This window comes from Labrus bergylta, chromosome 11, assembly GCF_963930695.1.
Source record: "Labrus bergylta chromosome 11, fLabBer1.1, whole genome shotgun sequence".
Lineage (NCBI taxonomy): Eukaryota > Metazoa > Chordata > Actinopteri > Labriformes > Labridae > Labrus > Labrus bergylta.
In genome coordinates this window covers 18,983,782-19,009,922 of record NC_089205.1, presented here as the reverse complement: position 1 = coordinate 19,009,922, position 26,141 = coordinate 18,983,782, and the positions used below count along the sequence as shown (strand labels likewise).

The 26,141-nt window shown below is 39.0% G+C and overlaps 2 protein-coding genes across 5 annotated transcripts; one reads left to right on the top strand and one right to left on the bottom strand.

Annotated features, from left to right (window-relative positions):
• Window positions 1-75: 75 nt before the first annotated feature.
• dixdc1a (DIX domain containing 1a) lies at window positions 76-10,950 on the bottom strand. Of its 4 annotated transcripts, none has more exons than XM_020654405.3 (16): window positions 10,797-10,950; window positions 10,315-10,493; window positions 5,307-5,464; window positions 5,046-5,191; window positions 3,416-3,505; window positions 3,111-3,164; window positions 2,965-3,015; window positions 2,594-2,698; window positions 2,417-2,470; window positions 2,230-2,322; window positions 2,035-2,112; window positions 1,744-1,905; window positions 1,564-1,630; window positions 1,258-1,366; window positions 913-1,021; window positions 76-671 (listed from the first exon to the last, which is right to left on the bottom strand). In XM_020654405.3, the coding sequence occupies exons 2-16, from the start codon at window positions 10,335-10,337 to the stop codon at window positions 588-590; spliced, it is 1,383 nt and encodes a 460-aa protein (XP_020510061.1). In that variant the 5' UTR covers window positions 10,338-10,493; window positions 10,797-10,950; the 3' UTR covers window positions 76-587. The 4 variants fall into 4 exon arrangements, with proteins under 4 accessions (XP_020510061.1, XP_020510067.1, XP_065816027.1 ...); XM_020654411.3 differs by having other exon boundaries at window positions 10,682-10,818; XM_065959955.1 differs by lacking the exon at window positions 10,797-10,950 and having other exon boundaries at window positions 1,564-1,627; window positions 10,315-10,675.
• Window positions 10,951-16,262: 5,312 nt separating this feature from the next.
• Window positions 16,263-21,338, top strand: nkapd1 (NKAP domain containing 1). Its single transcript, XM_020653964.3, has 6 exons — window positions 16,263-16,350; window positions 16,562-16,638; window positions 19,252-19,340; window positions 19,507-19,647; window positions 19,826-19,879; window positions 20,403-21,338. The coding sequence occupies exons 2-6, from the start codon at window positions 16,570-16,572 to the stop codon at window positions 20,839-20,841; spliced, it is 792 nt and encodes a 263-aa protein (XP_020509620.2). The 5' UTR covers window positions 16,263-16,350; window positions 16,562-16,569; the 3' UTR covers window positions 20,842-21,338.
• The last annotated feature ends 4,803 nt before the right edge of the window (window positions 21,339-26,141 follow it).

The window sequence follows — 26,141 nt, the reverse complement described above, 5'->3', positions numbered from 1 at the left end:
AGTGGAGGAGCATAATAGCTAGGTGCTGGTGTACAGTGTCATTACGGCGTGTACAGGGAGTAATTGACAACAAAATTATGCATGCAATAATTCATGTTTATTAAAACATCAAAATTGATACAGAACAACAACATCACTATTTGGCAATCTGGAACATGTGGCAAATGTCAGCAAACACCTTTGTGTTAAGGTTTGTATATTATGCATTGGTTACAGCTTTTTAGTGAGCAGCATATATTTGTTCTTATTGTTTCTGTAAATCGTATTATGGTTCTTTTTTCAAACCAGTATCATAATACTGACCATTAATGGGTAGTCCCATTTATTAATTTATGTGCTGCAAACAATGTCTAATATCCATTCCTTAAATAAATAAAAGTATGACCCCCCCCCCCCTTTCTAGTCAAATTCTTCATTTGAAACATTCATTTTTTAAACTTTTTTGTTGTATAGAAATGGTGTTCCATCTATTGGTCCCAGTGTAGTGTATAACTTTACTCTTTTTATGGCATCACAAGTATTTTCAGTGGAATCCTGGTCCAGTGAGAACTACTGAGGTTTGTAGTGGTGATCTCTGGTTTTCAGCTCTACCTCCTCTCTCCGTGGTCCTCCTCCACCCATGCTACAATCTTTCCCTCCCAGCCAGGCACGACTGCGCCGTCCTGGAAGACCTGAATGGCAAACATTGTACATTTACATTTCCCCAAGAAAAACTTGCATCTATTATGTACAGCGGTGCGGACAGTGTTATTGAATTCTCTGAGATGGAAATGAGGCCTCCTGCAGTGTTTTGAAGTACTGTGCAGCCACAGCTATTATTAGCATATCCTGCTCTATAAATGGCATTTCATATTTGGCTGCAGAGGCTGATGTGAAAAGAAGTAGGGGCTGTAATTTCACTCCCACGCCTACCTCCTCCTTCACAGTGCCAAACTCTGGGTCGAGGGCCTTGAAGTGGTATCTGAAACTGCCTTGTCTGTCCACAGCAGCCTTGAAGTCTCGCAGTGTCACCTCACCCAGCCTGCGAAAGCACAGTGTCAGTCATAATCTCTGCCCACACGCACCCACATTGACATTAAGCTTGTCTTTGATTGACATCTAACCAGCAAAGATATCATAGCATGTACATGTAGCTTTAGTCATGCCAGAATAAATCCACGTTTTCCCTTGTTTGTTTGTTTAAAATCAGTGCATGAAATAAAACGAGAATAATCACTGACGACAGCAATAAATGAACCATCGAATGTTTATTGTCACCTTTTTGGGATGTTGATCAGAAACGGTGTGAGCGAGCGATCTGTGAAGTAGAGCACTTTAGTGGAGACGGCCGTGTCCAACCCTGGGCTGCTGTGCGAGTGGGCCATTTCTGGGAATGAAAACAAAAAACGGCAAACACTGTTTTAAAAACAAGAGTTTGAAATAGCTCCATCCTCACAGCCAGTGATGCCCTCTCCACACACAGCAGCATGATTGAATGGCACAATTTGATTTAACAGCCAGACTAGTAGTGATACTGCAGACGATGACAAACACCAAACAAAACAAAGACATTATTTGTCTCACTTGAGCTCGGAGGCCAGGATTCACGGTCTGTGGAGTTTGCTCTGCGTCCTGGAGATTTCAATTCCTCCTGGAAGCAGAAAGAAACACTCATGCAAAACAGCCAAACGTAGTCTGCTGCTGACTCATCGTTCATGAGGTGACAGCTGTGATGATGCACTCTGAAAGTGTGTAGCTGCGTACCCCTCTATCATGTCTACGCTGGGCGTCCACAGAGTGTAAACGGTCCATGAGACTGGCCACGCCCTGCTCCAGTGTGTCCAGTGTGTGATGTTGGGGATCATGGCCAGAAAAGTTGTCCCTCAAACTACGCAGAGCCTCCCTGACCAGCTGCAGCTCCTCCCCCTGTGAAACAGCGTCTTGATAGTCATACATTTATAGAAATGTGGATTGTTTTCTTTAAATTAGTATAATACTTTCAACAAGAAAATAGATTAAAAGGCATTTTACAATGAAATAAAAGAGTGTACATACTGGTGCACTATGTTGGAATGCTGCAGGTGAAGTTGAAGCCACTGAGTTACTGTAACCACCACTTTCACTCCTAAATGACTGCAAAAGAAATAGTTAATGTAAACATCTAAATAGGGGCAGCTGATTTCTTTTGTATGTTATTTGCCTTCTGAACATGTTTTGTTAAAGGTACTTGAAATAAGTCTTGATCTGTACCCGTCCTCTGCCGACTTCATGCGCTTTATGTTGAGCCTCATCAAGCTTCTGCTGCTGCTGCTGCAGTATTCTGTCTTTCCTCCCAAGTTGCTGCTGTTGTGACAAGAAACATTTGGATCACAGAAGTGTGTGCATATATTTATGTATCAAGAGAAGGCACCGGCGCGTAAATAATTAAAGACGATACCTCATATTCACTGAGGAATTTGTTCCTTTCGCTCAGCTTGTGTTTCAGCTCTGCCTGCAAACAGAAAAAAATCAGCATGATAAACACGCAATGCAGTGCTCTCACATAAACCTGCATCCATGGGTTAAGCAGTTGAAATATTTTAAAGTGTCAAACGGAAATCATCGCTTGTCTCACATTTTCCCCTTCCAGCTGATCTTTGGCCATGTTGCTCCTCAGTAGTTCCTGCTTTAGCTGCAGCACAGCATCGTCCTGCACCGCCAGCCGCTGCTGCAGAGCATCCTAATGAGAGAGCGGAGGAGATCAAAGAAATGTCCACAAAAGACCTGAATACAGATACAGAAGCATCCGCCTGCCTTATGGACAGCATACACACACCTTTAAATGACCTTATCTCTAAAAAAAAAGAAAGAAAGGAAAAACATCTGGAGTTTGTGTAATAGAAACCGCAGAATATCCAGTTTGAGAAAGCACAAGAGAGGAGTAGATTGAATTATATCCTTTAATCCGGTTTAATTCTCACTCAAAGGACAACATTAGAGGTTTACCTTGATGGCCTGAAGGTGGCGTGCCTCCTGTTTGTGTCTGAGGAGTTCTCTCTAAGAGCGGCACAAATGAACAGAGACATTAGAGAGAGGGACTCTTTGCTCAGCAGCTCATCTATATTAAACCTAATTGCATTTACTTACTGTACCTTGAGATCAAGGCCTTCCTCCACGCTTTGGTCCAGACGACTGCGGATTAGGACCTTCAGAGGGAGAGAGGGTATGAGCGGCGTAATTAGAGAATGGAAAAATGTCAGAACGTATGAGGAGGCAATGGGTCCGCATGACAGTGGGTGAGCAGATCAGAGAGATTCAATGGCGCTCTACTGCAGCTGCTCTGGAGAGGAGTGAGGGCTGCACACATAATCACAACAGAAGGCCTGACATTGACACTTCTCACAGAGCACACAGCAAGTTGTAATTTTCTCGAGTTAGCAGAGAGAGGGCACTATACCAGCTGCTGTTCCGCATTCGCACGGTTATCTCCGAAGCTCACAGATCCATCCTGGTCCTCCTCAGGGAGGGAGCCATGGAGCAGCAAAGCCTGAGGACAAAGACACACACACACACACACACATTCAGTGTGAAGGCCTGTAAGCTCTCTCATTAAATATACATAAAAGAGAAGCCTGATGCATTCTGTATTTCTATTTGTAAATACAGCAATTTGGGATTTTTACAGACAGTACACATGGACATCCACAAATATTTTCAGTGTTTCCCTAGGTTTACAGCTTTTTTTTTTTTTTTTTGGGGGGGGGGTCTTGGTATTCATGCGTTACTTTTAATGGCAGCTGTCCCTTTCTATCGGAATGGTATCCTTAAATGACTTCTTTCCCTCATTTCCGACTCTATCCACTACCCTATCTACAATAAAGGCACAAAAAGCCCAAAAATAAATAAAAAAATAAAAAAATTAATAAATTATTATTATTATTTTTTTAAATAATTTGACCTTCAAGGTTGATTTTTTTAAATATATTTATCAAGTTTATCAAGCATTTCTCTCTCTCTCTCTCTCTCTCGCTGCTGTTCTGTGTTTGCTGTTTACAATACCGTCCTTTGCACTTCATCATGTCACACACTACCCTTTAAATCCCTTAAATAACTGTGAAAGAGAATCCATAACTGTGGTTATTCCTTTAGTTGTGTACTTAATAAGAATAAATATTGTTAATTTGCCATCATTTATTCCTGTATTTTTCAGAGTTTAACAGCTTACACCTCATACTTCTATTTATATATTTTATACAATGTAAAAAAAACAAAAAAAAACGTAGCCGTACTACTTCCAAATACAAGGAATACTCCATAAACATCTTTTTATTGCCATTCATTCAACACATAATGACTTTATATTAAATCTACTCTGCTGGTGAAAATATGGAAAAAATGTATTGCCCCATTAAGAAAATATAAACACTGTTAACAGGTTGTTAATGTTTTTCTTTTCAATAAATGCAACATATACTTAAATCCTTGCAAATGATCATATACTTCACTTCATTCATCTGGTCTCTAGCTTCATTGTTAGGATCACACAGATTCTTTGAATACATTTAAATACTGAGACATCTGTATTTTGATTTTTATGCTGGAAGAATGGAGATTAGATTGTCGGCCTGACCAGCTGTTGGACAAATGATAAATATTATCACATTAAAATGGACAAAAGAGATTTTGTGAGTCATTCTGATAATCATCAAGTGCCCTGATGAATCCTAAGTAGCTGAAGGGACGTGACGTTTCCTCTCTTTGCCAAATTTTACAACAATGCAAACCAATCAGTTAGTAAACAGTAATCTTGCACGCCTAAAACACAGACTTGAATTGCCTATTTTTGTTCTGCTTTCAGAAGTTAGAATCCATTCGACTCAGTTCTTTTGCAAAGTGTAATAACAGTTGTTTATTTGAGTCACCATGAAGAGTAAGAGAATAATATCAGATGTCAGGAATCATGTGGAAATCTCATCTGATGTTATTGTTGGGCTCACATCTTCCTCTGGTGCATCTATGCCCTCAGTCAATGTTTTCATATAGCAGCAGTACAGTTTGTTTTTGAGTGGTTAACCAGCAGGACTCACCTGTAGGCGGAACACCATCCTCCTGGCCTCCTGCATCTCTTTCTCCAGCTGCTCCTGGTGGGCCTCCAGCTGCTCCTCCCAGGACTTCTCCTCTTCCTGCCCATCCTGCCCAAGGGAGGGACAGAGTCCACACAGAGACACCTCCTCTGAAAGGGAAAGGGAGAGAGAGCACAGGAAGGATAAAGCAAGGGAAGTTAGTCTTTTATTTGTAGGGATTCATTGGTATTTTGCTGGACTAGAGTCGATGTGCAGCCAACCAACCTGCGACAGACTTCTTCTCTGTCACCTCAAATTTGTCATCCTGAGGTTCCCCCTGGTCCTCTGACTGACTGTGGAGTGTTTCCTCTTTGGGGGTGTCAGTGGCATGGGTGATAACATACTCCTCTTTGGGGGAGTGAGCAGGGCTGGCTGAGCTGAGACTGAAACAGATGGCAGGCACATGCAGGAGTGAGCGTGTTTGCATCTCCTGCCAAACAAACGGCAATAAATAAACCAAGCAACATAAAATGGAGATGTACGCTTAAATAACTCCCGAAGGAGCATAAAAAATGTGAATTAATCCCATCTGGGCTAAATATTTTAAACCATATCCGTTTTTAAACAAGTAGAGCCCATAGGAATACAGCGTATCACAGACCGTCTGTTCAAATAAATTTATGAAAACACAAGTCAGAGCAGGATTGAAACCTTTTCAGGAAGGGGATCAGGAACGCAACCAACTCTGTCATTTTTCCCACAGGAAATACTTTACATAGCTTTCTCCCCCTTTGGTCATAATTTTAAAACATAACCCTGATATATTTTCTGAGTCCCTGGTCTTTTCTGCAGCTCGAATGGATACACTTTTTGTGTTTCCTGAGAGCATCTCTAGCAGCCTGAGGTCCCGCCGGCTGTCATCTTCACTCTTCTGTGTTTGTAGAAATGGGTTACAGCCTCTGTGACCTGTAACCTATGGCATTATGCATGGTCCTTTAACAGGGGATTTTTTTTCTTTTTGCTTCTGTGTCTGCCTGGGAAAACATGCCTATGTCTGCGGAAACAGATCTAAACTCTTCTCCAGAGAAGGAACTGAAAAAGGTATCACAACTCATCCCCATGCTCCTCAGGCCAAGAAAGTAAGATGGAAGAAAATATCTGTGGACTAAACTATGAAATAAATCTGGAGTCCAAGGAACCCCCTGCGGGATCACTTCTGCAAAGCTAAACATGTTATTTCCATACACATGCTGCAAGATTTAGTTTGTAGCCGATGAGATTTTCTGCTTATCTAATAGCATTACTCAGCACGAGCAAGTAGCACAACAGACTGTAAACAGTAACACTCTTATTATCCGTCAATTTTTTAGCTCGCAGCCTCTTTATGGTATAATTGTGCACATAATCCTGTGACTGCTGATAATAATGTGCACGTAAGTTCTGTCTCTGAACCACCCAATAAACTGCTTTCATGCTTTCAGGCGCTCTGTGAGGTTTTTACAAGGATGAACATTGTTAAAGATTTGTAAGGGCTATTTGTGTTTCAAATTGCAGTTCAGAGTGCCAAAGAACAACATAGTTGAAAGTTTCAGAATGTGTTTCAAATGAAAAATATGTAAAACCGCTGCAGGTTTAGCAAGGTGTGAATTGAGGAGAACAATTTTGCGCTCAAAATTTAGTTCAAGGTTATAAGGTGTAGCAATAAGTAAGGTCTTTTACCTGCTTTTTGTAACATAACAATGAGTAAGGTCTTTTTACCTGCTCTTTTGTAATGTTAACAGACAAAGAGTAAGGTATTTTACCTGCTTTTTGTAAAGTGTCTTGAGATAACACTAAAATTGAATTAATACCAGTAGGCTGTTTTGTGTAGGCGGCAGGTTTTAACATACTGACCCAGTCAAAAGTATACCTAACAGGTTACAAAGGAAACAAGAACACAACCCTGGCCGGGCTCCCCGTGCCCCCTCTGCCATGCTGCCACGATGCCCCACAATTTGAGTATCACTGTATCAGGCTATTTGAATTATTTTAGAAGAGAGAAAACATTTTAACTAAAAGTAATGACAACAACGTTACGTTTATAGACTAAAACTGGGCTAAAACTATAAAGGGTAAAAATGAATGAAATTGTGACCAAAATTTAAAAAAATAACATTTTGTGTAAAGACTAAAACTAAGACTAAATCCAAAAAAGCTGTCAAGATGTCAACTTCACACAAGCTTAGCAGGTCGAATGTTTACCATGTTGACCATCTTGTTTTAGCAGCTGAGCATGCTAACACTCACAGATTAGCATTCAAGTGTAATGGAGATACATGGTGTTGATTATTAGTAGTGTTAGACTTACTGTGTCATAATATCGGATTTAATATTCTCAGTACTGGACTGATTTCAATTTGTGATGATGGAAGGACAAGAATAGACAGATGAGAGATTAGAATCTGAGCAATTATCAACACTTCTTTAAAGTACTGGTACTGCACATGTTATGTTGTTTTTTTAATTTGAAGTAAATCTTAGGGCTTTACTGTGGATAAATGCATCAACAGTAGCAATCTACTGTTTTTAATCATCACCTTCAAGGCCATTGCCTACATGGAGATCTCTATTAGGACTTATCTAAGTCATGACATGAAGAAATGTTAATGTTAACAAATCAATGTCACTCCCAAACCACCACCTCCGTCCCTTTAATCGGCCCACTTTTAATCACTTTATAAAGGAAATATTACAAAAGCCATTGCTAACTAAATGCTTTGTGACACTGCCACCTTTCCTCTTGAAATCCCTTCACCAAAGATAAAATACATCATCTAAACTTTTAGCAGAGATCGCTTACATGGCTAGATTCATTGTATTTAGAAACTTCAGGCAGTTCTGTCCTCCGAGCTTGTCAGGAAGAGTAATTGCACCAGGTCACATCAGCTGAGCGTCTTATCAGATACTGCTGTGATTATCCCTAAGTCTTTTTGCAAAGGGGATCAAAGTAGCGGCCTCCAACTAATCTTGTCATTGCAGATGATGACATTATCCAGATATCCTCTGTCATTGTCTCAGGGTGCATCAGGTCAATAAACTAACAAATTAACTTTAGTCACTCACTGCTACAATGTTGTACAAAAAGAACAAATACAAAGAACACAGATAGGTTTGGAGCATATGGGTTAGCCACGGATTAGTGCTGGGATTTGCAGGAGATGAGCTTCAGAGCTACAGATTACTAGCATTTGATCAGCAGGGTTGGAAAGTTGTCCAGGGTGAGGTACTTTAAATTAGTTTCTCTGTATTAATAATTTGTTTTCCTTAGTTTAGAGGGAAATATTTTACTTTTTACTCCACTTCCTTTGTTTATCATTTAATGTTAGTAAAATTAAATGCATTGGAATGTTTTTTTATCTTATAAAATATAATGGAACCAGGACGCCGGTGGCCTAGTGGTTAGTTCATGCACCACATGTACTGAGGATGTAGTCCTTGAAGTGGGCGGACGGTGTTCAAATCCGACTTGTGGCTCCTTCCCACATGTTACTCTCCAATCTCACTCTCCCCGATTTCTGACTCTAACGACTGTCCTGTCTCTCTAATAAAGGCATTAACCCCCCCCCCAAAAAAAATTATATATATATATATATATATATATATATATATATATATATATATATATATATATATATATATATAATTAACTGACTTCTTTAAAACAATGCATTTTTGTTAAAAAAAAATACATTGTAAGAGCTAAAAAGACTCTTTGAACATTTATGAAATCTTAAGCAGTTCCACTGAAAAGACATTTGACCTCTAAACTACTCAGATATTTTAAGTTCAACACATATAACAGTTTGACTCGAGGTTAAGGTTAAGGTTAAAGTTTCACAAATAATGAAGCAAGATTAGAAAATAGTTTGACCATCATACAGCACCGGTGTTTAAATATTCTATCTTTTATTTACCAATTCATATCCCCTCTGATAAATCAAGCAACCCTCCGGAGTCCATATTTCAAAGTTAAGCTCCTGTGAGTAATTTGGGGTTTGTGTTGAGTTTGGCGACCCCTGTGGACAAAGTGTTTACTCTTACCTCTTTGATGATTTGGTCCTGTATGTCTATGAGTAGTATCATTTAACCATTAAAAGTCATCCTTCCCTCATTTAATAGTAAAATGTATCACTGGCCGTGAATCTTTGATGGGGAAAATATAAAAAAAAAAAAAAAAAGGCTGTTTTGACAGAGGTGCAGTTAATAGCTTCATCTGACACCTACCCCCCTGCAGTGGTTTTTGTTGGTCTATAGAGGCTTCAATATTAATTCAAATCTGTTTCAAAACCAGCTAAAAACTCCTCACAGGAGCTTAAAGGTAGACTGACCTCCCCAACAGCAATCGCATTCAGTCATAGAGGAAGTTTATCTGCAGTGTGGCCTTAACTTTAGGTTCATATTCTGCTAATACATCTGTACTTTAACTGAAGTAGGATTTTAAATGCCAGATGCTTTCTGGTGAAGAATACGACCAGAAAGCATCTTAACTTTGGTACTTATTAACAGAGAACTTTTTTAAACCAAGCATTCAAAATCTGTACCGTAAAAGTACAGCACAAGGGGGTTTCAGTAGTCTTGTGGTTAGTGCCGCTAACCGCTTATGTACAGAGGCTTAAGTCCTCGAGAGTGTGTGGCCAAAGTTTGAAATCCTTTCTCGCATGTAATTTTCTGCCACTCTCTCTCTCTCTCTCTCTCCACGGTTTCTGACTCTACTGTCTTTTTTCTTAAATCAAGACAAAAAATAAATAATAAATCTTAAAACAATTAGGCCTTTACAGTACCTATAGTTGGTTCACCTGGTAAACACTGGACCAAATCTGGTTTACAACAGTGGCTTTTTAAAAGATTCAGCACAAAAAGCCTTTCTTTCCAGTTTTCAGATATAACAGAACATTTTCATCCGAATCATGAAATGGACCAGCTGATAATGGAAGCAAGACTGTGGTTGCTAGGCAATAGCAACTCAGTTCTTACAGGCACATACAGAGACACACCCACACCTACTGCTCTATAAACACTGAACAATACCTGCACAGTTTGGGCATCAATGCCACATTGTTGAGATGTAATGGATTACTAATGCTAAAGCAGAGACACTTTTTCTTTTCCAGAAGCATACGATGATGTAAGCTCTCCTAAAAATGAATTTTGGGCCTAATGTGTTGTATATCTTTGCTCCTGATGCGATGCAGACAAAAAATAGCAGCGAGGAGCGCCATTAATGTTAAATAGATCATAAAAAAACAGCTCTTACCATTTCATCTGTTTAGCTCCCATGCTGCTGTATACCGGCTTATCCTCCCATACAGTCAGAGCCCGGCATCTGGGTGATGCTCTGCTTCTCAGTCAGGACCATCGCCCAAACACAGCCAGAGGCAGCAGGGAGGGGAGCAGCCCTGAAAGCAGCAACACGAGGAGCCTCCACGTCGCACACTGTGTTCAATCACAAATAACAGCACGTTCAAATCCTCTCCAAATGCATACTTCCAAAAACATAAAGCTGCAAATCCCTGAACCCTCCTCCTAAATCATACACAGGCTCAAGTCCTAGCTAGCATAGACAGAAAGAAAGAGAGAGGGAGAGGTAGACAGAGTGAGAGAGGATTGGTGCTCAGCCACACCAGCGAGTGTAGTCTGCCTGGTTTCTCATTGCACACACCAGCTCCCATTCACGAACACAATGTTTTTTGTTCTTTGCGCACAAGAACTGATGCAGCTCTTGTGCATCTATTTTACCCTTTTTTTTCCTCCGCTGCTCTGTTTGCATTTATTCCCTCAGCCCTCCCTCCCCTCCTTTTCCCCTCCGTCCCTTCTGCTCGGTCGCACTGGCTTTGTATCAGTCCTTCCTTCTTTTCAGTGAGCGAGGATGTCAGACATGGCTCTGTCTGGGTGTGTTTACCCTTCCCCCTCCCCTCTTTCCTTCATTCCTCCTCCCTCCTTTCCCCTGTGCTCTCTCCTTACACAAGGAGGAGGAGGAGGAAGAGGAGAGATATTTTCTCCTTTCCTCTCCTTTCACTTTGCTTTTTTTTTTGGAGCACTGTATCTCACCGCAGCTAAAATAAAATAGAGAAAAACATAGAGCAGACATATGATTTAATCAAAGGGAAAAGCTGCTTGGTGCTTGATGCTGTCTTTTGTTTGGTGACAAAATCACAGTCTTGCAAAAGAACAACAACAGCATGCCAAACAAGCAATAACGTACGAGAGGTTAATGATATATTTACACAAAGAGAGGAGAAAAATGGTATTCATGGAATGCACACATAAGCCTTCAATTACCGCTCCTTTTGAAATCATTCATTGTTTGTCAATGCATGAGGCAAAACAGCACATGAACAGCAACTATGACAAAAAGCTTTCAAAAACGTGCTATTTAAAGAATGTCCTGAAACATCAGAGCTATCAGATGAGACCAAAGAGTAAAAAAAAAATGTCAGGTTTATAATTTTGCAGCAGGCATCAGAAACAACAGCTTCTCCCCGACATGTGCTGCTACAGTGTAAAGTGCTCTTTTGAAGGACATTTTGGCTGAGCACTCTGTCATTACGCTGTTAGAAATGTAGCTGCTGTCATTATGTGAAATAGGTCTCTACGTGGCAGCCTACAGTAAGGCCCAGAACAAACTGAACCTGTGTTACAGTCTGTATGCGCACTATCAGTACATACTTTAATTGGGAGTGTTAACATGCAGCCATTACAATCTTTGTAGATAGAATAATACAGCTTTACAATTTAGATAAATGCAATGAATACAAACAGCTAAGGTGAAAGAGCTAGAGCTGTGGATTAGTTAGAGATGATTAATACATAAACAAGCAGTTTTGTAGTTGATAGATTGTTGAACCTTTTAAAAAAAGTCAAATTCAATTAATCAATTAAATTTTAAACCTATATTTACCCTTGATTTTAAAGGGTGTGTTGATGTAGTAAACTGAAACGTGATTGTTTGTTTTTGTCTCTGTGTACTATAGCCATCTGTAACTTGTTTATAATACTTCCTGCAGAGTGATACAACTCACCTCACACATTTAGGCGTTTCAGAGAGGTTTTCATCTTCAGAAAAGTGTTCAAAGATTGTCTGATCTTCCTGTCAGACGGAGCAACTGAGTGTTTCTGTAGAACCTTGAGTTTGAGTTGATACCTCCTTGAGAAACCTTTTGATCAACTTCTGAGAGAGAGAGCGGGGGGGGGGGGGGGGGGGGGGAGAGCTCAGCAAGAGGGAGGGAGCATGTCAATATGCACAAAAATGGAGGGACACAACACACACAATCGTTCATCTGTCCTAATTTAGCTCAGTTTACCAGTAAGGTGTACATTGCAGACTGCAGTCTATGTCAAAAGAGTGATGCTGTCTCATGTAAAAAAACAAAAACTGTTAAGTGAGTCAAGTGTGAATCAATGTCCGTGCATGTGCTTGTTACTTGTATAAAATTAATTAATCCCTACTGCTCAATTAATTATAAACTACGGAACTACGGACTGGTTAATTAGGCCGTGTCTGTGTGAACTCTGGGGCTGAGGGTTGTTGTCTGTTCAAGTGTTAAAAGTACTCAAATCTGCACAGGCTGCTGTTAATACTCCAAGTATTACTGACGCTAAACTGGATAACATTGTCTTTCATTGAGCATAATGCGTATAATATACTGTTTATATCTTCAATATACCTTATCACCTTTATTCTGTAGCCAATAAACAAGCGGCCTGAACCTGGAAGACAGTCTCTCAGTTTATTTGACCATTTATTTACTCATCTTACCAAACCTCAGGGATACCATCTGTTTTATTTTCTATGTTGAGGGCATTGTGTTTGAAAACGGCTGCAAAACCAGCATCAAATAAATGACTTTGTATTTGTGCATTAAAAAGGATGACGTCATTATATTAAAAAAAAGACCCTAAACACCTACTTCTTAAATGGTTAATGACCCCAGTAAACATGCTCCTAATGATTTTTGTGGGCTGAATTGTTAATTCCAAGTCTTCTTCAACACACCATGTACTGTACAATCCAAATCAGGTCACTTCTAGCTCCAAAAACACAAGATGGCATCGGCTAAAATAGCAAACCATGTCAAAACAAGTCCAAAAACCTAAAGGTTATGTAAGGCAACTAAGTCAAAGTGGTTTAACTTTCTCTTATTGCCTGGAAGAACTAAATGGCTCGATTCAGAATTACTTTCTTCAACACTAAACAATGAATGCAGCTCAGTCTTAGCAGGTTTGAGTATAGAGTAAAAGGAGCTCCTGCTAGAGGGTTTGTTATAGTTTAGAAAATTCTGTAACTTTTTGGAAAACCTGTATTCAAACAGCTTCCATAAAGTTGCTACTGTTTCTTCTATTGAGCTTCTCTTTGAATATCTGATGATTTTTGGAAGACAAGGACAGACTCAGGAACAGAACAAGTATGCTGATTTGGACCTATAGGTCTGGACAATGGACAAACAGCAGACAAGTATGTGCTAGAGGGAATTAGATGAACACAGTGTATCAATTCTGTTCATGTGTGGATGATACATAACCTTGCTATTCAGAGTGTGATGGGAAAGTCATGCCACCGCTGGGGAGATTCAGAAGAAAGCTGCTCTGCTCCAGGGAGAGCATGCAGTCGGCCAATTTGTAAATCAGATGAGTTTCTAAAATAGAACTGATTGTTTGGACGCTCACAGTGGATTCTGATGGTGAATTATTATGTTTGCTGCTGTTAAGCAAGAGTTATAAATCTTTGTCTATTCTAGTGAACCTTAAACAGATATGAAGAAGGCCAACACACTGATTCTATTACTGAAAAAGATCCTATCTATTTTGTTGTCAAATACAATTGAGGAAGGAGGACGGTGGCTGATCAGGTTTATAATCAGCTTACTTTTTTGGCGGGGATAACACTACGATTTGTAAAATGCTCAAAAGTCAGTCTCTGTCCATGTAAGTGAGCTATTGTCTTAACTAGATTGTGCAATTAATAAATGCCAAAATAAACAATTTGCGATGAAATTACCTGAAATGATCACGTTGCTTTAATTAGAAATTAAATATTCATGGAAATAATATTTTTAACCGATTAAGTATCAAATATTTACAAGGGTAGGAGAAAATATAACGCAAGGAGGAAGTCCAGGATCCACTTAGATTTAGATTTAGACCCACTTCATTTAATTTTAAATTCTCTGTTTACACATTTGTACTCTATTGCTTACTAACACACGAAAGCAAATGTGAATATAACACTTCCAAATATAACAAATAACAGGGATATGGGCTATTATCATCAATGTATGAAATATAAAAGTTTTTATAAATGATGCCACCTTATAAATGCATAGGTGTAATGTAAAGTCAAGATATAATAAAACTCATGGGAGTAAAAGTACCTCTAAACTGTACTTAAGTGAAGTTGTATATAAATATATGACTGACTTCCATCACTGATAAATTGACTTTTAACACTTCTTCAGCTTTATTGAACAATAACTGTCATGCTGCTTGTTAAATATGTACCATTGTTAAAAGCACACCAGTATTCAATACCTCAGAAGTTATACATTAATCTACATTGACACAAATGCTTCTGGAATGACTTGTGTGAACCAACAAAATCTTAAAGAACTGCTTATTGAAGTGCGAACAAATTATCTACTATAGAGAAAAACTAATAAAAATGTGAAAAAGCAAATATGTCCTTCTTGTTTATCATTCACCTATGATTAGTGTCAAAGATGATCAGGAAGGTCTTATTTCCTGAGCATCGATCATCCTAACAATAACTGGTGAATGTATGAGAAGAAATGAACAAAGTGCAACAAGGTCGAGCTTTTCAGTTCACAAAAACATGCCTGTATTGTCAGAGTGATATTAAAGTTTTAACAGTCCAGACTTGTGAAATTCCTGTAGCAGAGTGGTGCAGCTGTGAGTGTATTTTAAATGAATGGCAGTTCCTATTTTAGACTCTATCTCTGCTATACAGGACATATCAAAGGTGCCATAACTCCGACAGGCAATTAACTAAATGAGGTCTGATATATATACACAAAATGATTCCCACTGGGTTCTATTTAATACAAACTACATCATTAGGAGCATTTTCATGTATTTTCTTCATGTAACCTGGTTTACTTTCAAGAAAACATATTAGGATTTCACTTAATTAAGGAGCAAGTAAGCTTAATTAGATGTTACAGTGAGCAATCTCCCAGTATTTGTGCATACATTCCCACAACTGTTGATCCAACCCTGAGTGTTACAGTATATATAAGGAGGTATAAAACATCTTGTGTCACCTTCAGAGGATTTTAAGAAAAAGGAACTCTTGTGCAGAACAAGCTGATTTAAGAAGAAGACTGTCTTTTATTGGATCAGATATAAGTGTAAAATATAATATAATATAATATAAAAATACTTTTTTCTACCTGAGCTTGTCTATACTTTATACTTTGCACTCTAGTCAATATTAATAAAATGTACAATAATATTTTGCACATTCCTGCATATCTGCCCCCCCATATCTTTTAAGGTACATATTTATATGCAAATATAATGTTTCCTTGTTTATGTATGAAACAAGCTACAATTGTAATGTCAAAATGAAGCTGGAAGGTAATCTCAGTCGATTAAAATTTTAAATCAACATTACTACAACGATGTGCTGCAATCCTGGGGGGAAAAAAAACAGGCATGTCCAGGACATGTCCAGCAGAAAAAGCCTTAAATTATCGAGTGCTATGTCTAACTTGTTAGAAAACAAATGGTAATACTCAGGCTACACCTCTGGCAGGAACAGCAGCATGGTCTTGGGTCTTTTAGGTCCTCCTCCTCCTCCTCTGTGTTTGTGCCACCTGTAGTATTTTGTCTCCCCGGTTCAGACTGCCGGTCTAACTAACCTGAACTGAAGAGCCAAAGACATAACTCTCCGTGCGACCCTCAGCACTGCAGTGAGTCTGTCTATTGATTTATACAATATTACTAGTGAGATGTAAAGTATTAGCCGTTTTAAACATATTGTTTTATAAAATAAAGATGCAAAAGTTCTAGAAATGTTTTATTAAATTACAGGCTTGTATTAAAAAAAAATCTTTAAAAAAAATCCGTTTTATTGAGTATTTATCAGGTATTTATCAAGTAAACAGCCACAATGATTGGCAAACAGTTTGACCAATCACAGTTCCAGTTTTTCCTTGACGCTTTGGTGACGTTGTCAATGTGCGACAGCGTTACGTGTATCGTGAGAGCCAAGAAGTACCGGTGGAGGCTGCGGGTTGTGGAGGTGTCTTGTTGACGTCGGTTGTTTTTTTAAAAGGTGCATTTTGTAAACGTTAGCGAAAGTGACTGTAAATCTATTGAGCGATAGTTGAAGTTTTAACTTATTTGACTCGATTTTTAACACGTTAATGTAGTTTACGTCGAGTAGTCACAGATATAAAATGGTGTTTAGAAGACGGCCTGTCGCACGTTATTAAACTCATATTTAGACTCTTTTAACAAAACATTTGACTTTTGTTTCATGTCAGGAGTCGTCATGGCAAAGCAGCCACTCGGGAAAACGTTGTTGAGGAATGTGATCCGCCACACAGATGCCCACAACAAGGTCTGAATAACAACCATGATGCATATATCTGACCCGGTTTATGTGCGACACCTGGCTAAGCCTTGCAATACATTGATGTTCACTTCTTAAAACTGCAATTGAGACTTCCTGATTGTCTTACTGATCATTTCTGAATCTCCTTTTTGTTCTGCTATACTCGTGTTTTCTACAATTCACTTAGCAGATGCTTTTTATCCAAAGCGACGTACATCAGAGAGTAAGAACAACACAAGCAAAGATCTAGAAAAAAGGGAACAATGTCAGGAAGAGCAAATGATCAGCTTTGAGTCTGATTGGACACACAGGTGCTGACAGGAAGTGACCAGAGGCAAAGCACAACATTGACGGCAGTTCTTGAGAGCTCTAATCAGTATAGAAACCAGCTTATGTCGTCATTATAAAAACAAAAACAATCGTCACAACCATCATCATCATCATCAATAATATCGAAACCATCATCATTAAGTTAGTAGGTATTCATGAAAGAGCTGGGTCTTTAGCTTTTTCTTAAAGGTGCAGAGGGACTCTGCAGATCAAATGGAGTTTGGAAGTTCATTCCACCACCGGTGGGCAACAGAGGAGAAGAGTCTAGTCAGCATCCTAGGACCCTGTTGTGAAGGTTGGATCAGATGCCTTTCATTGGCAGAGCGTAGTGGGCGGGAGGGAGTGCAGACCTGGATGAGTAAAGTAGTAAAGTAAGGAGGAGCCGTTTTTGTCGCTGTTTTGTAAGCGAGCAGCAGAGTTTTAAATTTGATGGGAGCAGTAACTGGGAGCCAGTGTAAGGAGATGAACAGCGGAGTGACATGTGCTCTTTTAGAAAGGTTGAAGAACAGTCGTGCTGCTGCATTTTGTATCATCTGCAGAGGTTTGATAGTGCATGTAGGAAGACCTGCCAGTAGAGAGTTGCAATAGTCGACGCGTGATATCACAAGAGCCTGTACCAGGAGCTGTGTAGCGTGTTCTGATAGGTCAGGTCTGATCTTCCTGATGTTGTACGGGGCAAATCGACATGACCGGGCAATCGAGGCTACTTGAACCTTAAAAGTTAGCTGGTCATCAATCATGACACCCAGGTTCCGGGCAGACTTTGTTTTGTGTCGTGAATGACCCTTATTCATAAAAAAGGAACCACTGAGGGTGTCAACTTAGAGTGGAGTACTTACCACCTTATCTTAGACTTAAAAAATGTACCTCAATGTGTAACCTTGCATGTGTGGATACCTTATATCAACATTGATGTTGTGTAAAGCAATCTGCTGTATTACAGCTAATCCACAAAGCAATGGACGATTTTTATGCCTGTATTATTCACTAATCTTTTTTCTCAATATTTTACATCTCATACAAGATCAAATATTTTACAAAATAGGTCCCTGTGACCCCCTCTTCTCGGCTCTTCGTAACAATACCATAAACCAGATTTATGTGCATGTTTGTATATATAGGCGCACATTGTTCTTCTTCTTCTTATTATTAATTATTCTTCTTATTATATTATTATTATCTCCCTGTTCTCTTCTTCTTTTCCTCCATCTTTTTATGATGGCCACATAAACACCAAACATTTTATTTAATTATTTCTGTATATATAAATTGAAACTGAAATCTTTCTTCTTTCCTTTAATGTTGACACATACACATCTTTTTTTTTTCTCCCCTCTTTTCTCTTCCTCTCAATTATCTTCAATTTTGTTTGTTTATTTTTTCTTGCTACTTCCCACTCAGCCACTCACTTTAATGTATTATACTGCCACACATGCATTCAAACGTTTCTTATACACTACTTCAACTTACTACTTGAATTTTATTATATCTACTTCAGTTGTATTTGTCTTTGCTAATGTTTTGCGTATTTTGATTTTGTTTTGTTTATTTCTGTTTTGCCTGTTTTTGTTTATTTGCCGTTGCTTTAATTGTCATGTCTATATGCACATTTTTGTTTTGTACTTGTTCACCTTATCACAATTTAAAAAAAAATAATAATAATAAATAAATAAATAAAAAATATATATATATGTATATTTTACAAAATGTCAAGGACTTAGCCAGAGTCCTTTAAAGGCATCCAAAGTTTTCTACCAACCTTTGCATTTTTGTTGACCTTGAACATCTGTATCCGCTAATATTGGCCCTGTTGATAAACTTCAGCCCATCTACAAATGATATGGTATGCATCAATATCAGCAGCCGATGTTTATCTGTTGTGTCGCCCCAATTTGATGCTAGTAAGCTAGTACACCTAACTGCTGATTCAGAGAGGAGGTTTTTTTTTTATTGGGCAGAAAAAGTATCCTGTAGAACAAGCTCTGATTTGTTTCATGGTCAATAGTTAAAGAACATATTGACAGTGTGGGCATCTTACACTACATCTTACATATAACATTGAGCTGTGGTGTGAATGTAAGTAAGTGATACTGTGTGCAGGTTCACAAACGTATTTGCTGATTTGAATCTTTTTTACCTTAAGTCAAATAAATGTGTATAACTTCAGTGAATATATGACTCTTGACTGCTTCAAAATAAAGCCTTAAACTGATACGTCTGGTTATAGAGTGTGTGAGTGTGTTTGTCTGTGCACTCTTTAATGTGCTTACTTTTGTTGACCAACTTCAGATCCAGGAGGAGATGGAGATGTGGAAAATGCGAGGCTGGGAGACGCAGATGTCCCATCACAAACATTTGTCAGGTGCAGAGAGCGTCAGGTAAGAACAGCAGATGTTAAAATCCCAGCTTAATTTCAGCCTCATGAACAGGAGTGACAACAAAGCTCATTTGGGAGTATGTTTTTTTTTAATGAAGCTCTAAGTTTAGAGAGATGTTCCTGTGCCATGTTTTGCTGTCTGGTTTATTGTTTTGTTTTTTCTCCAGAGGACGATTGCACTGTGAGCGACGGTCAGATCAACGTAGCGACGCAGGTGGAAGTGGAGAGCGAGCATCAGAACATGATGACAGAGATGCTCGATATTGGACTCAAAAACTGTATGAATTCGAAGCTAAAGACCCTGAAAGGTACTGTACATGAATAATTTTCTAAAAGTTGAAAAAGCAGAAGGCACATTTCATTTCTAACTTGTACTTTATATTTAACGTATACTGCAAATTACTCATTGCTGTGGTCGAAACTTTGAGTCAGACAAGATGAAAAATTTATTTTAAAAAATCTGCATCTCTTATGTTCACATCATAGGTGGGGACATAGCGGCTTCAAGGAGCTTTATCCAGAGGAGTTTGACAGGGATTGGTAAGCAAAAAAAAGAAAGCAACACTCCTACAAATGAGCAGATTAGAGAGATGAGATGAGATTTGAGCTTCACATGCAGATCAGATGGTGTTTAATACTGAGTGCGTGCAAACAAAACAGTCGTCTCAAACAGTCTACAGCACTTGTTTAGTGTAATCAACACATTTTCTGAATATGTTACATTGTCTATTCACAGTATTTTTATCCTCATGCACCTAGCTTTGTAATCATTTACATGTAGAAGATGTGAACATGTGCAAGCCTCTGCATCTTAACCTTCCATCTGGTGTGAAAAAGTTAAAAAAAATTTTTTTTTTTAAGCTATCTGTTTAAAAATAGAGTTCTGCAAAACAAAGTTGAAAGAATTGTGACGACATAGCGACAAATATATATAAAAGCTTCTCCCTCGAGAGTTGGCTGTTAAACTGATCTTGCTGCGTTAAATGTAGATTTTTATTATGTTGTACCCTAAACCTTACAAATGCTCTGCTTGCCTTATTTAGTTTTGTTTGTTTTCATTTAGTGAAAGAAACGGTGCCAAAAAGAAGAACGGGCGCCACAAAATAAAAAAGTCTGAGTCTGTCTCAGAAGCAAGCTTGTCCAAACGATCCAAAAAATCCTCACGCAAGAAGAAAAAGAAAAAGAAGAAAGACGAGGAGGGAAAACGTAAGAAAGCAGAGTGCTCGAGCAGCAGCGATGACAGCAGTGACGAGAAAGAAAAACTGCCAAAGAAGAGGGCTAAAAGTCGACATAAAAACAAGAAAACCAGCAAAAAAAGAGGCAAAGACGAGGACAGCAGCTCGGGAGACAGTAATGACGAACATGAAAGTCGGACTCACAAAAGCAAAAAACGCAAACGTATCTCACACAAAGACTCCGACTCAGGGCTTTACTCAAAAAAGAAGAGGAAAAACTGGAAAGCAGCAGGTGAGGAGTGCTCGGGCGATAGTTCTGCAGACTGAGATGAACAGACGCAAACGGACTCACAGCTCGGGGAAAGACCAGGGAAAGTACAGCAGATTCTTTTGTTTGCTTCAACTTCACACAGGGCTTCTCCCTGCAGGGCTGTTCCGTTTTAGACTCTGTTAGACATCAACAAACCTGTGCTGTCGGCTCTTTCTGTGGGCGTTCTGTGCTGTGAAAGCTCATCCACCTCTGCAGTGACTTGAAGTGCGGCAGTACTGACAGCTTGAAGAGGGATGGTGGGGTATCCACCACCTGGCTCTTAGAGAATCCTGTCAGCTGCAGGCTCATGGATTGATCGTTGACTCCCACCTCACACTGCCTGCCTCATGAGGAGACCCGTGTCCTGAATTGACTGCTTTTTTTTTTTTTTTTAGCACATGTTGAAAAAAAGAACAATTATGCAACTCTTTTACCTTTTTGTTTTATTCATGATTTTTAATATTTGTATGCAGCACATTGTGATAGTTGAAAAATAAACATATTTTTCATTTGATGTGTATATAGTAGTGTACTAACTTTTAAATAGGTAGTTCTCTTGGAAATACTAAAAAACAAAAATTAATTTATCTGACACAACAAGTTTAGTCTGTGCAGAGAAACCCCAGATTCAATTAAATGACTGCCACAAAATGAAACGGGGGGTAAGGAGGTGAAGAGTATTCAAACTTTAATTTTGTTGAAGGTTTGGGTCAGCTGACTTCCCCTCGCGGTGTTTAGTAGTTTACTTAATGATAAATAGTTGGATCAAATTAAAGCATGGTCTGGACCTTATCAAGACAACATTAGTTGCCCTTAAATTGCTAACTGTTTTGAACCCTTTGAAACAGTGCTTTATTACTCCATACAATAGATCTCTATGGCACAACATGATCAGAAGCGCAGTGAGTGGCTTTGTTAGACGGTAAGACAAACAAAGTATGGAATATCGATTGCATTCCCCCCCCACACAGACCGTGGTCTACTAGAATGACATTAGTGAGCTGGCAGAGTAAAATCAAGGTAGGTGTTTTTTTTTTAATTCCTTGAAATACCATATATGTGTTGATTAGGCGATGGGCTTTCATGGATCAAGGTGTCTATACGTCTTGTCTGGGAACATGCAGTCTTATTATGATGCAAGGTATACAAGCTGCTGTTCATTGTCTACTTTAACTGAAATACAAGTCAATGTGCCATCAGAGGTTAAGCAGTTCTCCCATATGGCTTTAGTCATTTAGTCAACTTCTGAAAAAGTTGAAGCAGGAGAAAAAAGCTTCAATAACACCGAACAGAGGGCTGGACACAGAGATTTAACACTGCACTCTCATAAACAGCACCATTCACAGCACATTAGCGTCATGCTCTTTGCCGCTGGTCATTTCGTCCTGTCACACCCGTCAGACTACATTTGCGTTAAACAGTTTAAAACAAACATGGTCTGTATAAAACCTGGTAACAGTAAGTAGGCCTGAGCCACCCATGTATTTTTAGATAATCTGATGCTGAAGGAAGAGTTGGTAAACCATTTCGTGAGCCTGTGTGTGTGTGTGTGTACTGGAAAAGCCCGGAGCACTTTTCTGAGTCTGTGTCAATAGGCTAAGTGTTTTCTGTAAGCAGCAGAGAGTGGGCTGTGTGGAGCTTGGCTGCAACTACCTAAATCTTGGAAGTGGAAAAAAGTGAACTACATTCGGCTGGTTAAGTCAGTATTGACGGGGGGTTTTACACCATATTGTCTGAGTTAATTAGCGTTTGGGTTGGAGGGCCAAAATCCAAAATGTTGTCTGTTTTAAAGCTGCATAAATGTAGTCAAGGCAACTCATTCATTAAAGTTACTCAGAGAATATTGAGCAACAACTAGGGTTTTTGTTCTTGCTACAGTGTGATATAAAACTATGTGCATCGCATACTTTGGCTTTTTCAAAAGTTTTAAATCTTCTTAAACATCATGCTAGCATGATTTAAATTTATAAACTTCAATCCAGACTGAAACATATACCCAAGAACTGAATGGATGGGCATCAAAGAGGATATAAAAGAAATGGATGATTCATCAGTGAAGCCAAAGAGGAAGTAACCTAAATTATTTCCAAGGGCCAGCAGGAGGCAAATCTACTCATTACACATTTAAGAAGGACTGTACTGGACTCTGAGAAAATTACCCCCGCTATTACCTAAGTTATTCCCTTAGTAACACTTCTTTAAAGGATTTGTATTAGGCCATGTGGCCAATGTGCCTGACTCAAGTCTTCTAAACAGGACATGAAACCAATGCTAGGGTGGCATTGTCCACTTTTTTGGAATGACTGGAGCTCAAATTGTACATTAATTATTGCCAACAAGTGATACTGTTTTGAGAGTAATGGTTTAACTGATTTCTTCATGATCTGCACAGCTTTTTATAACCCCCTCATTATGAGTTCTAATGTAATCTTGTGACTTTTTGGTTAGTTTGAATGATCTAGAGTTAGCATATTACAATGCTAACCTAAGATGATTAAAGTGGTTGTCGTAACCTTCTCAAACTAGCATGTTGTAGCATTGCTGTTTTGGACATTTTTTTTTCTATGGCCTTGGGTATTTCTCTTTAAACCGTGCAAAGCCAGCCTGTGATGACATACATGTGTGAGGAGCTAAACTCAAACATGTCGGTGCTGGATACTTGACACCCCTACTGCCAGGCCTATACAGTGATTTGCAGCTGCTGTAGAATACCTCCAACATGTCCTCAAGGTAAAACAGTTCACTTAAATGTCATATGAAGTGAGAAAAAACAACTTGGGCAAAAGCTGCACACGAGTACAACCACATTAAACTGCTAGCATGGTTGTAGACTCACAAGGATTGTTTAAATTCTAAAGGCAAACGAGAATATGACCCTCTTGCAAATAATTCTCATACTTTGATATTCAAGAAAAGCAGCTCTTCTTAACATGGTTGAACTAATGCTTGGGATGGCAGCGGGTTTGGGGAAAAAAAGCTTTTGGTGAAATAAACACAATGGGCAGTTTCCCAAAGTCCCCTGCAGTTAGAAGATTTCTCCCTCTACAGAGACTGTAAACAGGGTCTTCACATAATCGGTTTGAGCAAAACGCAATTGCTGAAAGAGGTACCAGAAATTATGAAAATACTATTATTTGAAGTAGGTATGAATCAGAGCAATCACTGCAGTTATATAAACATGAATAATGGTTTGACGCTATGGAAACGAAAATGAATCCAATTGGGATCCAAGCTTTGAGTTTTCAGATGTAATTTTGCAGGTATGGTGTTAATGTAAGCTGAAGTCTACCGAAAATGATCAATATTGGATCAGTGTCTCTGTCAGCAGTTGCGATATGGTCTATTAAGTAATTATAGTGTTGAGCATGGTAAGAATGACAAAAAGAGTTCAAACTTTATAGGGAACGAAACTTTGTTCAGATTGGACTTTTCACATACACATTACTATGCATTAAACTTATAATGGCATCTAAGGTGAAAAAAAACCTCACCTAGTCAAGGCACATTTTTTTCAGTCACTCAGAACTGCTGATGAGACACAACACGCTCTGCTCTGCACATGTTGTTCACTACCTCAGCTGCTCGTGCCAATGTTGGAGACTTGGGAGAGTCTCAGCCTCCTCCTGCCTAAGCATATTTTGTGTTGAATTATGGTTACAGACAGGAGCAGACAGAAATGCTCCTCCCGCTGTGAGAAATGGTCAGCACTGGCAGCATATCCTGACATCAAACCATTAGTAGTTTATGAGGAGATGAAGTGTTTACATCTTAGCGATATCTCTTATTCTTAATGGAAAACAGTTTTGTTTTTTTTTCCACGCTATTTAACATGAATGTTTTTTTAGTGAACTCTTGTAAGATGTGAGGAGGAAAAAAATAAAGGGATGACCCCTTTTTATTTTAGGCCCAATCCTCTCTCCGTCACCCAGGATGCAAATAGGAGATCAAGAAGATTGAAAACCTCCAGTGTGACTTATCTCCCTGCTCCGTGTTTTATCTCTTGGCTGTCCACGCGGCTCAGTTTCATCTCAGCGTGTGCTAAGTAGCTGTAATCAGACGTAGAGGCTGGCTTCTGGAGCAGCAAACAAATATCCCTCGGCCACCCTGATCCTATCTCTTCTCTCCCGTCGTTCTTTTTTTGAGCAAAACATTATTTCTCCTCTTGTGTTCAGCCTTTATTCTGTTTATAAATAACATAAAAAAAAATGTTATTCTGAGCAGACTTTAAGAACTTTTTTGTCATTAAGGATTTACAATTAAGACCTTATATGAAGCAACTGTATCTGGTGTGTAAACGTAAATGAATGATTATCTCTAAAACTTATCAAAGGAAAGGGGTTGATGAAGGCTGCCTAAGAGTTTTGGCTAAATGCATTTTAGAATGTTTTTTTAAACTGCATGACCTACATGTTTCAGGGTATCCTGACGATTAGTGAGCATGCCCCATGTACAGAGGCCATAGTCCCCCCGAGAGCGGGCAGCCCGCGTTCGAATCCATCCTGTGGCTCCTTTCCTGCATGTCATTCTCCCACTCTCACCCCCCAGCTTCTGACTCTATCCACTGTCCTATCTCTGAAATAAAGGAATAAAAAGCCCCCCAAAAAACCCCTGCATGTTTCATACAGATTAATGTCATTAAACTATTAAATATGTTCTCTGTCACCTTAGATATATTTGTCATTGTGTAGAAATAGATTATTAATCCAGGCAATAACTACATTAACTTTGAATTGAATATGTCCTTATCTCTGCTTGCAACTTCATCACAAGCGAAGTAAGTACCATTATGACAGAATGTAACAAATGTAATAAAATGTGGAGCCTTGGTCTAGTTCGAATCATGTAAGGGTTTGGTTTTGAGAAGCAGTTAAAGAACTGTGAAAAATAATGATTTATTATTTATCTGCCTACAGTACTACTAGCTATAAAATGTTGTTTTTTAATTAAAAATGATATGATATGACAACTTACCCTTGATTAAACCTCCCAAATAACAGTTAATAAAGCATCCTCACTGCAGTCTTTAAGATATAAGGAACTTTGCAGCACTTTGTCTCCCCCTACTGGCAGCAACCGATCTGACACTCATATTAATGACAGCTGGCTGCATTTGAACTCAGGCTCACATTCAGCTATTTTGTCCCTGGTGGACCTACAGCCCCCTCTGCTCCGTGGTCGCTGTACATCTTCCACAGATGCCGTATAAATAGTACTCTGGAAGGAATCAAATATTTATCACCTGAATTTGTGTCTCCCTCCCTTCAGCAGACACGTACAGCTGCTCCTAAAGCACGAGAAGAAAACGCCACTGATACAG